This window comes from Globicephala melas, chromosome 16 (genome assembly GCF_963455315.2).
Source record: "Globicephala melas chromosome 16, mGloMel1.2, whole genome shotgun sequence".
In the NCBI taxonomy this organism is placed as follows: domain Eukaryota; kingdom Metazoa; phylum Chordata; class Mammalia; order Artiodactyla; family Delphinidae; genus Globicephala; species Globicephala melas.
The window spans coordinates 77,073,821-77,091,628 of NC_083329.1; the positions used below are offsets into that span (position 1 = coordinate 77,073,821).

General features: G+C 42.0%; 1 protein-coding gene across 5 annotated transcripts in view; it reads right to left on the reverse strand.

The window, feature by feature from the left end:
- The window catches only part of LGALS8 (galectin 8), a 34,293-nt gene extending 29,062 nt beyond the window's left edge, over positions 1-5,231 (reverse strand). For 3 of the 5 annotated variants that reach the window (XM_060286849.2, XM_030839491.3, XM_030839493.3), the window contains exons 1-2: positions 5,088-5,231; positions 1,964-2,110 (exon numbers count right to left, since the gene is read on the reverse strand). In XM_060286849.2, coding sequence (XP_060142832.1) covers positions 1,964-2,005 — 42 coding nt within the window. In that variant the 5' untranslated portion in view covers positions 2,006-2,110; positions 5,088-5,231. Of the gene's footprint in view, positions 1-1,963; positions 2,111-4,634; positions 4,952-4,988 lie in introns of those variants that run through there. The other 2 variants (XM_060286848.2, XM_060286847.2) reach the window with 2 other exon arrangements.
- Positions 5,232-17,808: the final 12,577 nt, after the last annotated feature.

Sequence of the window (17,808 nt, forward strand, 5' to 3'; positions counted from 1 at the left end):
CAAAGTCATTGTGAATGCTATTCAACATCCTCAAAGTAATCCAGCTTGTTTTTGGAATATATTGTTACAATAGTTACACTTTTTTAAAAAAATAGTTACACTTTCGACATCACACAAGTAAATAGAGCATACTATGTTATTCAAAAAGATTTTATGCATTTCATTTAAAAAATCATTTTGCAAGAGGCTTCAGCTTTATCATTGACACATTCTGTACTTCATGCTCTCAAAATAAAAAAGTGCCCTAAAGCTAAGTTTTTTACTGATATTAATGAATAGTATGCAGGGTTATACGAACTAAAATTTAACATTTTACGGTATAAGAGGCAATAAATGTGGACCAAAACTTTGGAAACATTAAGAAATAAAAACAGAAAGATGGCAGTTTCCTGTCTTCACAAGGCTTAATAAAGAGTATAGCAGAAACTCAATAAACACTTCCCTGTTGTTGAACTGATCACTAACAAAGTAACCAGAATGCAACGAAATATTTACTTTGGAAAGTTATCACGACCTATCCTCAGAACAGCACAAGGCCACCGGGAGCCCTGAATGCAGCTGCTGCTCGAAAGCAGCACTACTTCTGCAGGCCCCTGTCCTCAGGAAATGAAACGTCAGCTGATTTTTGTTTCAACTCTGTAGTCGAGGGTGCTAACCCCAGAAATTACAGGAATCATCATTACACTCTAATACCAAGACATGCAGGAATTTTAAGCTATAAAATTATTTTCTAAATAACATTCAAATAAGACATCTCTGTGATGAAGGGCAGAGCTGAAGGGCATTAACCCGACCATCCAAGCCTCCTGGCTTGCACCAACATTACTTCAGTCCCCCTTGGCAGGCAGCGTTGTTTTTTTTTTTTTAAATCTTCGCAGAAAGTCAGTCTACAACTTTGAGATGTTTTTAACTCTTAAGATGCCCAAAATTATTTTAAATGTCTAGCTGACTTCAAATTCATCAAGTCTTCCTTTTTAAACATACTACGATTGAAGGCTATTTCTTCTAAACCTCATTCCTGCACAATGACAGTAAACCTTAGGGGGGAAAGAAAGAGCTACAGCTACAAGTAAATAACAAAAAATTGAATCCACTTACACTAATAAGACTGGTTTAAAGCCTTACTTGAAGCCTTACCAAGAATCTCCTATAAAGGGTTTACAAGAAAAAACAAAAAATGGCAGCAACTTTGTCTCAGACCTAAATTCAGGATTCAGCTTCAGACACATGGAAACTAGACATTTCTAAAGATTCTCACACCACATGAAACTGAACAAGTTCATTACTTCCCAGGACGTATACTGAAATTTCCAGCAATTATATTCAGGGGTTCCTGGACCAGCCTGAGGCTGGGACGTGACCATTAGTTTTCCTCATTCTCCATCTCACCACTGGCTTTTGACATTCCCCTGCTCAACTACCAAGCAGGATTTGAAAGGCAGAGGGAAAAGCTGAGAAATTAACTTCTCGTGAACAGGTCTAATTTAAAAAGAAAATTAAAATGTGTAGACAAAGAAATCCACTTTCCCCTGAAAATTATGTCTTAGGATGGTCTGAGCCTTCCCTCCACTGTCCTCCCAAGTTCTCCGTTCATAACACGTCTTATCGTCTTATACAGTTGACCCTTGAACAACACAGGTTTGAACTGTGCAGGTTTGCATCCACTTATACTCAGATTTTTTTCAATAAACACACACCACCTGATGGGCGGTTGGCTGAATCCTCAGATGCAGAACCTTGGGTACCGAGGAGGGCTGACTAGGGAACTTAAACATCTGTGGAGCTCCAAGGGCTGGATCTGGTTTTCAGTCAGGGCCCACTGCAGTCCCACCACATAGCAGGTGCTTTATGTTTACTGAATTTTACTTCTGCCCCTATCCCCCAGCAGTGGATAATTACTATCCAGTTGGACTTGCTCTCAACCCTGGCATAGGCAAAAAGTGGTTTTATAGAAATTACTTACCGGGTTACAGACGACATTCTGTAGACTGTTTAAGGACATCATTCTTTTCCACCTTACTGTTGACTGGGGTCTCTCTTTTGGGTATGGTCTAAGAGTTTAAACAAGTTTCATTTAAAGAATTCCCAGATTGAAACTGAGGCACCTGACCTGTGTAAAATCAAAATAGAGGGAAAGGAAAATAAGCACCATTTTTCTTATAACTATTTTTTTTTTTTTTTTTTTGCGGTACGCGGGCCTCTTACTGTTGTGGCCTCTCCCGTTGCGGAGCACAGGCTCCGGACGCGCAGGCTCAGCGGCCATGGCTCACGGGCCCAGCCGCTCCGCGGCATGCGGGATCTTCCCGGACCGGAGCACGAACCCGTGTCCCCTGCATCGGCAGGCGGACTCTCAACCACTGCGCCACCAGGGAAGCCCCTTCTTATAACTATTTTTAAGTACATAAATTATTTTACTGATATTTACCAAATAACAGGATGCTATAACAAAGATCTGACTCCAGTTCTTATCTAATGTACTTTACTAAATAATTTTGGATTATGAGTACAGGAAATATTGATTTTAAAACTACATCATTAGAAAACTTCTAATTTGGAAAATTTATTAAAAATACTTATTACTGCGAGTTCCCTGGTGGCCTAGTGGTTTCACTGCTGTGGTCTGTGTTCAATCCCTGGTCGGGGTACAGGGATCCCGCAAGCCAGGCGGCACAGCCAAAAAACACAGAAACAAAAATTTGTTATTAAAATACTATATCAGGGCTTCCCTGGTGGCGCAGTGGTTGAGAGTCCGCCTGCCGATGCAGGGGACACAGGTTCGTGCCCCGGTCCGGGAAAATCCCACATGCCGCAGAGCGGCTGGGCCCGTAAGTCATGGCCACTGAGCCTGTGAGTCCAGAGCTTTCGCTCCGCAACGGGAGAGGCCACAACAGTGATAGGCCCGTGTACCACCAAAAAAAAAAAAAAAAATACTATATCAAATAATAGCAAATACTCCTGTACAGCTATCTGAGATATTCATTTAACTTTTCTCATCTGTATAATGAGAATAACAGTATTCACCTCACAGGTTTGTTCTGCAGATTAAATGAATTAATAAAGCAATGGAATAGTACGTGCTTTATAAGTTTTATCTATTGTTATTAGTAGAAGGGATTGCTCTTCCTCCTCCAAATTAAACAAGTCAAAAGGAAAAAAAAATCCAATGCCTCAAATATTAACTTCCATGTGGCTAAAAAAAAGATAAAAGCTTTAAAGGTAAAAGTACCCATCAGTACTACATATAACAGCTCCAGGGAAGACTTGAAGACTAAGCAGAACCAAAAGAGAAATGAAACTCAAGCTTCCTACATTTTACTTCCTCCGATTCTGTCATTATACCAAAGGGCAATACGCACTGATCACATGTATTACTTTTTCTCTATTAAGAAAAAACTGCATCTCCAACCCTGGATGTAACATAAACTGAGTGGTTAAGTTACAGCAAGAGGTGTTAGCTGAGCAGATGCAGGTTGTGAAAGAATTCACAGAAGTATTAACAAGGGAAGAAAAGAAAGTTTTTATTCACTTTCCAAGGGAGGAAAGGGGCCAGACACATAGAGTGGCATCGGCCCTGAAGGGTGGCGGTCTGAGTCTTTTAACGGGTTTCAAAGGGCAAAGTGCAGGAAAGAGCGGGTGGGTTCACATCTATTTTGGCCCACAGTTGTATTCTGGCTTGCTGTGTTTCTATAGGATGTGGTTCTTCTGAGAATCTGTAACTTTTTGTCTTCAGTAATTTTTCAGTCCTTGGGTGTCTCAAAGAGACATGATAGTGGCCTTTGACAGGCATTACTCTATTTTGAACAATGTCAGATGGGCTCACAAGAGGGATTTTGCAGGTGTAATTAACATCAGCTGATGTCAAGATAGGGCGATTGTCCTGGATTAACTGGTGGGCCCAATGTAATTACATGAGCGCTTAATAAACAAAGAAGCCTGAGAGATGCAGTAGCAGAAGAAATCAGAGATTTGAAGCTTGAGAAGGATTCAACACATTCTTGGTGGCATTTCGATGGAGTGCGGGTGGGCATACACGGAAACTGCAAGAAGGAAACAAACCTGGAAAACAAACTAAAGTATCCCGGAAGTTGATTCTTCCCCAGAGAATAGAGCCCAAACTGGATAACACCTGAACTTCAGCTTGTGACACCCTAATCAGAGTACTCAGCCTGGTCTGCCTAATTTTATTTTTGGTCCCCCTAATGTCTGATCTAAGATCTATTAAGAAAATAAGTGGGTGTAATCAAAACATCAAGTTTTATGCTCTAAATGTATACAATTTCTATTTGTCACATATACCCCAATAAAGCTGGGAAAACAAAAACCCTGCAACCCTCTTGGTTTATAAATGTAACCCCATCTATTAACTTACACATTAGTCAAAACCTCAAAACTTTTGCTCCATCAAACTCGGGAAGCATCAACAAGAGCAAAAACAAAGGATACAGAGATGCCACAGCCACATTCATAATTTACATCGTTAGTAGAGAGTGACCCAATTTAAGCCACAGGCCCGCGTGAAACCAATCATTCCCAGAAACATCCACAGGCATGGGTCCTGGTGTTATTAACTCTTCGTTCGCTTCCCAAGAAGCCATCACGATGCTGTTGCAATTCTGAGGACAAACGTTTCCTACCGTTTCACACTGCAGTAAATGACTCTGCATCTCAAAAGAGGATGTTCAGAGCCCGGGAGGGCCACGGAGGTCTGTCATTAAATTTAAAGAACCCGTCATTTAAAACACCAAGAAAGAAACGTCCCCGGATTCCACTGCGCGAAGGCGGCGCTCGCTCCCGGGCGAGGAGGTCGCACGAGCCAAGACAGCACCGGACGAGGCGGTGGTCGACAGCGGGGCTTCCTCCGGGGACAGCGCCGGTTTGCCCGAGGGCTGCGACTCCCGACCATCCCTCGTTCCCGGGTCGCAGCGCGCAGGGCACTGCCAGCCGCCCAGCCCGACCCTCCGCGGTGAAGACCCGCGCGACAGGGTTACCGGAGCCGGTCCCGCCCGTCTGACTCTGACACGGGGCCAGAAACACCGCATCCCCTCCTCGGCCGACGAGCCCACCGCCGCGACCGCCAGCCGACTCACCCCGGGACTGGCGTAGCGCTCGGCGTAGGAGGCTGTTCTGCGGCCGCGGCGCGTTGTCCGGGTTCCCGGCCGGGCGTGCGTGGGCGAGAACGGGAAGCGAGAGGAGTCAGTCCGCCGCCATTTTCTGGTTCGCGCGCCCCTGGCGTCGCCGTCGGCCTTGCGTCTGCGTGCGGGGCGCGCTGGCGGCTCCGCTGGGCTAGTGGCTGGTCCGCTGCTGGCCGCTCCCCCGGCGGGGCGCCCTGCACGGCCTCGGGGACTCGGACCGCCAGTGGCTTGCTGCGAGACGAGCAGAGAGGGAGGGGGCAGAGTGTGTGCTTCCAAAATTCCCGGGTGGATCTGGCCGCCTCTGCCCCGCCGCCGGGGTTGGGGGGCCGGGAAATGGGGAAGAGAGAAGGAGAGACCTTCTGCTCCCTCGGCCCGCGTGTCCCCGGCCTCCAGGGCCGGTGTGGACTTCGCACAGGCCCCGCCTCGATCCGGTGATGGCCGAGAGGGGCCCACGCGGCCAGAGGGGCCGTCTGTGACCTTCCCTGGTCGCCCGGCTCAGCGGGGTCAGTGCCAGCTGTTTCTCAAGGTCTGCTTCCTTGTCTGCCATGGGTTAGAGTCCAAATAGTACATACAGTGCAATAAAAGAGAAGCTGACTTGGAGGCATCCCGGTGTTTTGTTTGCCACACCTTTGGGTGTAAATAAAATGCGGGGGGAAATGGGTTCAGTATCGCTGGACTGAGTCCAGCCCGGAGCCCCTATCTAGTGAGTCTAACTTGGACTTCAGCCACTGCAGCTTATCTGCCAATTTTGTGTGTTGTTGTTTTCTAAGTTATATACTACCCCGAGGGAAATGTCAGCAGTATAGAGCACAATTCTGAGCACGGTAGATGTTCAGAAATAACCAACTTTTCAGGCAAGTGCCCATAATGACTGCCAGTTTGACCTGTTGGCTGTAAAAAACGTCAGCGAGAAATACAAATAAAGTTATGTAAGCTACCTTGAACAGCTGGTACAGTTTGTTTTCTGTTAGGGATCACAAAGTTCTTATCTTCCTACTTGTCTCTACTTGATTTTTATCCACGTTTCCTTTGAGAGACATGTTTTGGTGTCCCTACTCTGGGCTTTCTCCTCTGTAGCTTTGGGTTTTATTATTTTTTATTTAAATTGAGAAATTCATTACACACCCAATACCATCGAACTCACATTCTGATTCCCTATTACTTTGCTCTCCTATTCATTTTCCAAGTTTGCTTCACTCTTTGGGATCCAACTTCAATAGCTGTATTTAACCCTTAACATACACTGCCTGGGATTTGTACTTACCTTTCTGTGTGTTGTTTTATCTATCCAACTCGAATTTAAATTGAGAAGAGGATGTCGTGAATATTCCCCAATGCCTAGTGTAATGCTTTGCATGAAGTAGACATTCTGTAAATATTAGGTTGAAATGATAGGTTATTGATAAAGTGAGGAGCAACTGAATGTCTTCACAACTTTGCCTGGGTTGGTTACCTCCCCCATACAAAGTAAGCTGAAATAAATACACATCAATGCTCCACTTCTTTGGTAAGTAGAATTTAGGTATAAATAGGACTGTGCAAAAGGGCCAGAAATCCTGTATTGGTGCAGTAATTCTGGATTAAAAGATCCACACATCCAGAGAATTTATCTTAGAAAAACCCCTTCGTTGGTCCGGTTTTGTTCAATGAGCTCCGTATGTTTTTTATATCTTTCAGAATCAACAAGTATGTACTCGATGTCCGCCATGACAAGGCACAGTGATAAGTATACAAAGGGCTTTGTAACATTTGCCGTACCGAGCCGGGCCCTCTAGACGCAGAGAAGCGATATAAATATACGGAAGTCCCACTCCTCTTCCTTGGATTATTACAATAGCCTCTTCATTGATTTCCCTGCTTTTTTTTTTTGTGGTACGCGGGCCTCTTATTGCTGTGGCCCCTCCCATCGCGGAGCACAGGCTCCAGACGCGCAGGTTCAGCGGCCATGGCTCACGGGCCCAGCCGCTCCGCGGCATGTGGGATCTTCCCGGACCAGGGCACGAACCCGTGTCCCCTGCATCGGCAGGCGGACTCCCAACCACTGCGCCACCAGGGAAGCCCAGATCTCCCTGCTTTTACCCTTCCCCCTGCAGTCTGTTCTCAACACAACAGTCAGAGAGATCATGGGGAAACACAGCCTAAACAATGTTACTTTGCTCAAACCTTCCACTAGCTTTTGCTCGTTCTTTGAGTAAAGATCCAAGTCCTTACACTTCATGACCCGCCTCCACCTCCACACGCTCTGACTTCATTTCCTACTACATTCCTCCTCCCTTGTTCTGTAACAACCGTACTGGCCTTTGTGGTGTTCTTACCGCCTGCCTGTCACACTCCCAGCTCAGAACTTTTGCATGTGATGTTTCCTTTACCTCCTTAAAATTGAGTAATGACAGTGAGTAATGTCGATTCTTAGTGAGGCCCTTCCTGACCACCGTATTTAAAATTACAAACACCCTCCCAAAACACACACACACACACACACAATCCCTATCACTCTTTCTTGCTTTATTTCTCTCTAGCATTTACCACATTCTAATATGCTACATTATTTACCTTTTTATTTTATATTACTTCATCCACCAGACTACAAACTCCATGAGGACAGGGAGTTTTTTTGTTTGTTTGTTTCTTTGCGGTACGCGGGCCTCTCACTGTTGTGGCCTCTCCCGTTGCAGAGCACAGGCTCCATTCGCGCAGGCTCAGCGGCCATGGCTCACACGCCCAGCCGCTCCGCGGCACGTGGGATCTTCCCGGACCGGGGCACGAACCTGCGTCCCCTGCATCAGCAGGCGGACTCTCAACCACTACGCCACCAGGGAAGCCCGGACAGAGAGTTTTGACTGTTCTTGTTTCAATCGTGCTTAATCCAGTGGGGGACACAGATGGTGATACATTCCGGAGAAGATTAATAAGATAGGATGATGGCGCTTCCCTGGTGGCGCAGTAGTTGAGAGTCCGCCTGCCGATGCAGGGGACACGGGTTCGTGCCCCGGTCTGGGAGGATCCCACATGCCGCGGAGCAGCTGGGCCTGTGAGCCATGGCCGCTGAGCCTGCGCGTCTGGAGCCTGTGCTCCGCAACGGGAGAGGCCACAACAGTGAGAGGGGCCCGCGTACTGAAAAAAAAAAAAAAAAAAAGATAGGATGATGTATAATTGGGAGCACTTGGGTGTCTACATTAGTTGCATGCCTAGGAAAACTTCTCCAAAGAGGTAAAGTTTAAGTTGGTAGTGAATGAAAGAAAGGAGACAGCTAACCAAAAGGAAAAGACAGCTTATGGCGTGGGAGAAATATTTGCAAACAATGCCACCGACAAGGGCTTAATTTCCAAAATATATAAACAGCTCAATATCAAAAAAACAAAAAACCCAACAACCCAATCAAAAAATGGGCAGAAGACCGAAATAGACATTTCTCTAAAGAAGACATACAGATGGCCAACAGGCACATGAAAAGATGTTCAACATCTCTAAGAGAAATGCAAATCAAAACTACAATGAGGTATCACCTCACACCAGTCAGAATGGCCATCATCAAAAAGTCCATGAGTAACAAATGCTGGAGAGGGTATGGAGAAAAGGGAACCCTCCTACGCTGTTGATGGCAATGTGAATTGGTGCAGCCACTATGGAAAACAGTATGGAGGTTTCTTAAAAACTAAAAATAGAGTTACCATATGATCAAGCAATCTCACTCCTGGGCATGTATCTGGAAAAGACAAAAACTCTGATTTGAAAAGATACATGCACCCCAAAGTTCATAGCAGCACTATTTACAATAGCCAAGACATGGAGACAACCTAACTGTCCACTGACAGATGAATGGATAAAGAAGATCTGGTTCATATATACAATGGATTACTCAGCCATAAAAAAGAAGGAAATAATGCCATTTGCAGCAATATGGATGGACCTAGAGATTATCATACTAAGTGAAGTAAGTCAGAGAAAGACAAATATATCACTTCTATGTGGAATCTAACAAAAATAATACAAATGAACTTATTTACAAAACAGAAACAGACTCACAGACATAGAAAAAAAATTTATGGTTACCAAAGGGGAAAAGGGGGGAGGGATAAATTAGGAGTTTGGGATTAACAGATACACAGTACTATATATAAAATAGATAAACAACAAGGTCCTACTGTATAGCACAGGGAACTATATTGAACATCTTATAATAACCTATAATGGAAAAGAATCTGAAAAAGGATACGTATATGAATCACTTTGCTGTACACCTGAAACTAACACAACATTGTAAATCAACCATACTTCAATTTAAAAAAAGAAAAGAAAAGAAAGGAGGCAGCTACATGAAGATCTTGGGGGAGAGCATTCTCAGCTGAGGGAACAGCTAATGCAAATTCTCTAAGGCTCTTGAGAATACATTTAGTGTGTTCAGGCACAGAGAGGCCACCAGCATGGCTAAGCATAATAAAAGAGGGGGAAATTATATGACATGAAGTCATGGAATTGGATGAGGTCACCTGGGCGAGTAGATAGATGGAGGAGTTGACCTAGGACAGAGCCCTAGGGAGATTAAAAAACAAAACAAAACAATAAAAGAGGCTGGGAAGAGGCGACCATGGAGACCTGCTGAAAATGTGTCTTAGCAACCAAAGAAAGGAAGTGTTTCAAGAGAGTAGAACAACCAGTTGTGGTGTTAAGAGGTCAAGGAACACAGAAATAACCAATAGATTTAGCAACATGGAGGTCATTGGGGACTGACTCTGAAGTGCGTTGAGACGTGAGGTAAAGTAGTAGTGGGACTAATGACTATAAATATCTCAAGGAATGTCGCTGTGAAGAGGAGCAAAGAAGTGCAGAGGCTAGGGAAGCAGTGGGGTAAGGGAATATTTTGATTGTCTTGTTTTGTTTTTGTTTGTTTTTTAAAAGAGAAGATACTACAGTGGTGCCTTTTAGACTTTTATCAAGTAAACCACAATAAGAAATAAATACATTTAGGGAACCTAAATGTATTTAGTCCAGTGGTTTAGTCCTAAATTTAGTCCAGTGGTTAGGACTCCGTGCTTTCACCGCAAGGGCCCAGGTTTGATCCCTGGTCAGGGAACTAATATCCCACAAGCCATGCGGTGCGGCCAAAAAACTAAAACTAAAAATAAATACATTTACATTGTGACTTGTTACATATGTACTTAAAATCATGGAAACAAAAATTTCACAAAACGATACTCTTGTTATGCATGAAGCATTTTTTTTTTTTTTTTTTTTTTTTGCGGTACTCGGACGTCTCACTGCTGTGGCCTCTCCTGCCGCGGAGCACAGGCTCCGGACGCGCAGGCCCAGCCGGCCACGGCTCACGGGCCCAGGCGCTCCGCGGCACGCAGGATCCTCCCGGACCGGGGCACGAACCCGTGTCCCCTGCATCGGCAGGCGGACTCCCAACCACTGCGCCACCAGGGAAGCCCTCTAATTTTTCATTTTAAAAAAATATTGTTTATAACTCACTAAAATGTTTGCAAGACGAGATGTTACTAATTATTTGTAGATAATTGCCTTAGACTTCCAGAGATGAAGGGATCATTTCTGGTTGGATCAATTTCTTTTCCATCTATCTTTTTTTTTTTTGGTACCTGGGCCTCTCACTGTCGTGGCCTCTCCCGTTGAGGAGCACAGGCTCCGGACGCGCAGGCTCAGCGGCCATGGCTCACGGGCCCAGCTGCTCCGCGGCATGTGGGATCCTCCCGGACCGGGGCACGAACCCATGTCCCCTGCATCGGCAGGCGGACTCCCAACCACTGCGCCACCAGGGAAGCCCCTCCATCTATCTTTATTGTCCTCTTTCCTTACCCAAGAAGCCACATTCACAAAGTACAAATTTAGAAATAGTGTGATATAAAAATATTAAATATACACACACTACTATATATAAAATAGATATACAACAAGGAGCTACTGTATAGTACAGGGAACTATATTCAATATTCTGTAGTAACCTACAATGGAAAAGAATATGAAAAAGAATATATATATATAACAACAAATCACTTTGATGTAAATCTGAAACTAACACATTGTAAATCAACTATACTTCAATTAAAAAAATTAAAATGTGAAGTAATATATATTGCCCCAATTTTCAAAAAACTAGTAAAAAACAAATCACATGATTTTAGACTTACGAATTGAAACTGTATATACACTTGCTACTTGGCAGGATTAGTTGACTAAACAAATTCCTGCCATATTTTGTCAACAATGTGAACTATGTTGTTTCAAGCTAGGAAACACCTCTGGTAGTGATTTTGCTTATTGTTGTGTTGCTGTGTTATTTTTGTTATTATAATAATAGTAATTTTTTAAAATGTTGGCCTTCCATTCATTAAATGGTGGTGCCATTGATGGGAAAATATGCTCCCAAATCAATAAGTCTGAAATACAAGTTAGATGTGATAAAACATTGTAAAGAACTTTAAATAATTACTTCTTTTTCACTATGAACTTAGGAGCCAGAACTCTAGAACCTTTAGCAATAATAATGATAAATAAAAGCGATATTAAAGTAAAAATTTGCCACAAAAGTTATAGACTTATGAACTCTGAGAACACATACTCTGTTCCATTTATTCCCATGGAAAAATTAGTCTTGAACTATGCAGGTTTTAAATCATGCAGTCTTTAGGAGTGCATTCTTTACAAAATCACAGCACTCATGCGTATGTCTACTTCCCAGGGAAGTTTTCATGGTTGGCGTCATCTTCCTCCTCTATCTTCCCCATTCTCAGTGGACTCATTTCCTCTTTGAATCGTCATGCTTTGAACTAATGTCTCCCACACACCAATACTAGTATCACCTATAAGGACTCAAACTCTTTTCTCACCCTCCAGACACCCTGTGTTCAGACTGATCAGGCTTACCTCTTACGTTCTACAGGATCATGTCCCAAATCTAGTCTTTTCAGGTGTGAGAAACAAGCTTCTAGAACTATGGCTCTGTCATAAAATAAAAGAATCTTGGAGATGGGAGAAATCTTCAGAGTAGTGTGGATTAATTTATTTATCCCAGTGGCTCAAAGAATGAGATGCTGTCCCATTTTTAAAATACTTTTCTTGAATGGCTTGGCACATTATGGTATGTTAACTAGAAAATGTTGTATTGTTATTTGACATGAAAATATATCTGAAATTATCTAAAAGTCAAAACAAAATAGAATCCTTTAGAAGTTTATATATATATATAAATTGGGCAACGTGTTAGGCTCTAGAGACACGACAGGTAAAAAATATAGCTTTCCTGGAGCTTAAATCCAGTAGGAGTTAGACATTCAGTAATCACATATATGGATTTTTAGAAGTGCAAAAGAGTGCTGTTAGTAACTGTTAATGTTCATTGTGATCTTTGTTCCTGCAAAGTTGCTGCAACTCATAAAACCATTAAAAGGCCTCCCTCAGCCTCGCTCTCTCAATATTTAACCAACCCGCCATGCACATAGCTAATCTCCTTCCAGCTTGTATTTACACAGCTCATTATAAAATAAACTGACAAGCGAAACCTCAAGGGAAGAATTTCTGTGACAGGTTGAAGCAAGTAAGAAATCCAGGTGGTTTTTCCAAACAGAAAAATGTTATTAAGTCCAAATACTTAATTTTTTATTTTGGAAATTTCAAAACATACACATAAGAGATAGTGTGATGAATTCCCATCCACTCACGGTCCAGCTCCAAAATGGACATATCTTATCAACATGCCCTATCTTGGTTCATCTACTCCTCACCTACTGTCTCCCCACCCCGGCCCACTTTGAAGTAAATCTCAGACTTCATTTAATCTATAAAACTTCAAAACTGGTTGTTAGACTGTAAGGTTAATAAGACCCAGGTTCAGTTTTTTTGGCCAGAAGACTTCATAGGTGGTATGTATTTCCAATCGCAAGTCAACAGGAGAAACTGAAGGTCTGGTTCTTTTTCTATTAGCAATAATCACTCCTTGGATAAACCTCACTGGCGATGACACTGCAACTACGCAACACTGGTTGTTTTTCTTTGTATGATATCAAGACTGGTCAGTGGTTTCCGCTGTTCTCAGCTGATCCATTTATCTGTTACAAAGTTCCCATCAGTTTTTGATCAAATGGTTTTAGCAGCTGCTATTCATGTTCACTGCCTAGAGCCATTATTTCACTAAAAATTGAAAAGTGGTGATACATCAATTCCAACATTCTTCCTGCATTTATGAGTTAGAGTTCTTCTATAAGGAAATATTGTTTCCTATTTGGTGACCCCAAGGTGAAGTTTATGCCAGAAAGGCAGGCCAAAAGCTTGATTCCTTCCCTTTACTTAAGAGTTTTCTTAATAATAAGCTGCTTTCCTAGCCTCCACAAAAGGTAACCAATGAGTTGGTTTTTTAAAATGTCATTATGAATTCATGAATATTAATATATTTGATGTGTTTCTTTTTTTCCTGATACTTAAATTATCCCATCTATAACCAAACGGGACCCCTTTGAGCTGACATCTGTCTTCTTTTGACACAACATAGTAACCTTAGTTTCCTTGCTTCCTGGTATGACAAAATATCCCAAGATATCATTTTCATTTCCTGCCAAACTTGGACTTAGCAGTTTCTCCAAGGAAAGTTTTAGTGGGAAATGGTATAGAGAGACTACAATTTTGGAAAGGAGTGTTCATGGCAACTGGGTTGGTTTCTAGACTTCCTCAATGGATAGAGCTAGGAAAAAAGTTTTTTGATTTTTGTTTTTAATATCTGAGTTTATACTGATTTCACTCAATTTAGGATTACAATGTTTTCATTTAGCTTTTTTATTTTATATTTATACCTCATTTTTCTTATGAAAATCTTAGTTTCTAACAAAATTACTTATTTGCTTTATCCTGTCATATATAGTAGTTTCAGGATAAAAAGATAAATATTATCATAACAATATGATTACATAACCAAACTAAGGTTTATTTGCCATCTTTTTCTCTCCTGAGGCTATATCTCATAAGATATATATAATCAAATTTTTGTGTTTTAAAGTAATTTGACAATACTACCCAAAGTGATCTATAGATTCACTGCAATCATTATCAAAATCCCAACAGCATTTTTTCAGAAATGGAAAAAAAGAATCCAAAAAGTTATATGAAATCTTAAGGGAACCTGAAAAACCAAAACAGCCTTGAACATAAAAGAACATAAAAGTTGGAGGCCTCACGCTTCCCAATTTCAAAACATATTACAAAGTTAGTAAGCAAAACAGGGTAGTACGGGCATAAAGACAGACACACAGACCAACAGAACAGAATAGAGAACCTTGAAATGAACCTTCGTGTATATGGTCAAATGATCTTCAACAAGGGTGCCAAGACCACTCAACGGGGGAAACACAGTCTCTTCAACGAACGACACTGGGAAAATTGGATGTCCACATGCAAAAGAATGAATTTGGATCCTTACCATACCATATACAAAAATTAACTCAAAATGGATTGAAGAAATAAACAAAAACCTAAAACTATAAAATTCCTGGAAGAAAATAGGCAGAAAACCTCATGACATTGGATTTTGGCCATGATTTCTTAAATATGACACCAAAAGCATCGATAATAAATTTAAAAATAGACAAATAGGACTACATCAAACCTAAAAATTCTGTGCATAAAGGACACAACCAACAGAGTGAAAAGGCAACTTGTGGAATGTGAGAAAATATTTGTAAATTATATACCTGATAAGGGGTTAATATCCAGAATATATAAAGAACCCCTACAACTCAACGGCAAAAAGACAAATAACCCAATTCAAAAATGTGCATAGGACTTTAATAGACATTTCTCCAAAGATGATATACAAATGACCAACAAGCATAAGAAAAGGTGCTCAACATCACTAGTAATTAGAGAAATGCAAACCAAAACCACGAGATACACCTCACACTCATTAGGATGGCTGTTATCAAAAAATAATAATAAGTGTTGGCAAGGATGTGGAAAATCATAATTCTTTTGCACTGTTGGGAATACAAAGTTGTGCACCCGCTATGAAAACCAGTATGAAGTTTCCTCAAAAACTTAAAAATAGGGCTTCCCTGGTGGCGCAGTGGTTGAGAGTCCGCCTGCCGATGCAGGGGACACGGGTTCGTGCCCCAGTCCGGGAAGATCCCACATGCCGTGGAGCGGCTAGGCCTGTGGGCCATGGCCGCCGAGCCTGCGCGTCCAGAGCCTGTGCTCCGCAGTGGGAGAGGCCACAACAGTGAGAGGCCCGCGTACCGCAAAAACAAAAACTTAAAAATAGAATTACCCTATGATCCAGCAATCTCACCTCTGGGTATATGTCCAGAAGAACTAAAAGCAGGATCTCAAAGAGATATTTTCATACCCATGTTCATAGCAGCATTATCCACAATAGCCAGAGGTGGAAGCAACCCAAATGCCCATTGACAGATGAAGGTAAACCAAATGTCATATATTCAACCTTAAAAAAGGGAGGAAATTCTGTCACATGCTACAACACGGATGAATCTTGAGGATATTATGCTAAGTGAAATAACCCAGTCACGAAAAGACAAATACTGTGTGATTCTACTCATATGAGGCATCTAAAGTAATCAAATTCACAGAAACAGACAGTAGAATGGTAGTTGCCACTGGCTGGGGGAAAGAGGAAATGGGAAGTTGTTTAATGGGTAGAGAGTTTCAGTTTTGAAAGTTCTGGAGATCTGGTGCACAATAGTATGAATGTACTTAATACTACTGAACCTTACACTTAAAGATGGTTAAGATGGTAAATTTTATGTTATGTGTTAAACACAATTTTTTTAAAAAAGTAATTTGAAATAATGTATCTCTGTGAGGAAGCCACCATCTCAATACACCATTAGACTCATTGGTTTCATCTTGCTTTCAGCTCCTGGGCCTTGCTTTTCATTTATTTCATTTTGGTTTATAATTTTGTGAAATATAGTACATGGTTTCAAAGCCAAATTTACAGACAAGATACATTCAAGGAAATCTAACTTCCACCCCTGTCCTCTCCATGCTGTTCCCTCCCTCTTTCTACAGGTAGCATAGCTCGATGGTTACCTCTATCTCTATTCATTTTCGCCCCTTAGACAAGAGGTGGCACTCCATGAATAGTTTTGCATTTGGCTTTTACTTCACATATAGCTTGAAGATCTCTCTGCACTAGTATACTACAGAGACATTCCTCATTTCTTTTCATAGCTTCATATTACTCCATGGTGTCAACATACCATAGTTTACTTAACCTGTGGACATTTGGATTGTTTATCTATCATAAGTAATGCTTCAGCACATAACTTTGTGTACATGTCCTTGTATATTTGCCACACTGCCTCTGTGGGATTCCTAGAAGTGGCATTTTTATGTCAAAGGTTAAATGCTATGTAATTTTGCTAGATATGACTCCAAGCACTTTTTGAGAATTCATTCAAATTCTCTGTCCCTACTCTACTATAGAAGAAGATCCAGGCTACTCTGATGGGAAAGGGGTATTGGAGGTGAGGCCTGAGAAGCTGTACTGAGAAACCTCTCACCGGAGATGAGAGAGGAACAGAAAAACCAAAGGAGTAAACAGGACCAGGAAACACATGGAAAGTCAAAGTCAAGAAGCCAGGAAGGAAATCTAGGGGAATTCAAATAGGGACCACGAGGAGATATGGAAGCTTCAATGCAGGAACAGAAGTGTGGGAATAATGAATGCCCAAAGGTTGGGAGCAAATTGGGAAGTAGTCAAGGTAATTACCCAGAAGAGCAGCTGCTTTTCTCCATTCTTTTCTTGGCTGGCTGGAGCATAATGCAAAGTCACAGAGTCATTGCATATGTTCATAAAATGCACAAGGGCAATTAGCTGAAGGAAGACATGGTAGCTGAAACCCAGTTTCTACTTTACTCACCAAACCGATAAAGTGCTCCATCTTCAGGTGCAAAGGAATAGTGGTAGGGTGTAGACCACCTTTTTCTAACTTGTACAAAGGTGTCACACGGTCCAGCCACGGCCTTGCTCAAGTTAGCTGGGCTTACGGGCCATGCAGAAAGGGCAACAATCACTCAAAATCTCCTCCCACCTTAGTAGTTATATTCATTTTTCTTCTATAATTTAGCTATAATATTGCACTTTTAAAGTGCAAGGAACTTTAGGAAAGTGAGGGTAAATTTTATAATCTTTTGTACTTGAGCCATAAGTAGAGTTGTTTATTTTAATAAAATGGTTTGTTTTAATAACAATGGTTTCCAGGTTAAACAGCCAACTGGTTAAACCTTAGGGTTGTGTGAGGTGAGGCATGTTAGTACTTTTGTTTATTTGGAGATGGGAGAAGCAGGAAAAACAGCAAACCATGAGATACCTGGAGATGATATAGATCTTTATGTGTAAGATCTTGAGCTTTGGCGTTGAGAGAGACAAGGAACTTAATCCTAGCTCGACGATACACTAGTTCAGGTAAGTGCTCTTTAAACACTTCTGCTCACATAACCTCTAATGGAATTTTGAAAAACTATGTAACCTTCCCTTTAACATTGTTCTGGAAGTCCTTGCTTACACAATGAGGAAAGAAAGGGAAATAAAAGGTATACGGCGGGGCTTCCCTGGTGGCGCAGTGGTTGGGAGTCCGCCTGCCGATGCAGGGGACACGGGTTCGTGCCCCGGTCCGGGAAGATCCCACATGCCGCAGAGCGGCTGGGCCCGTGA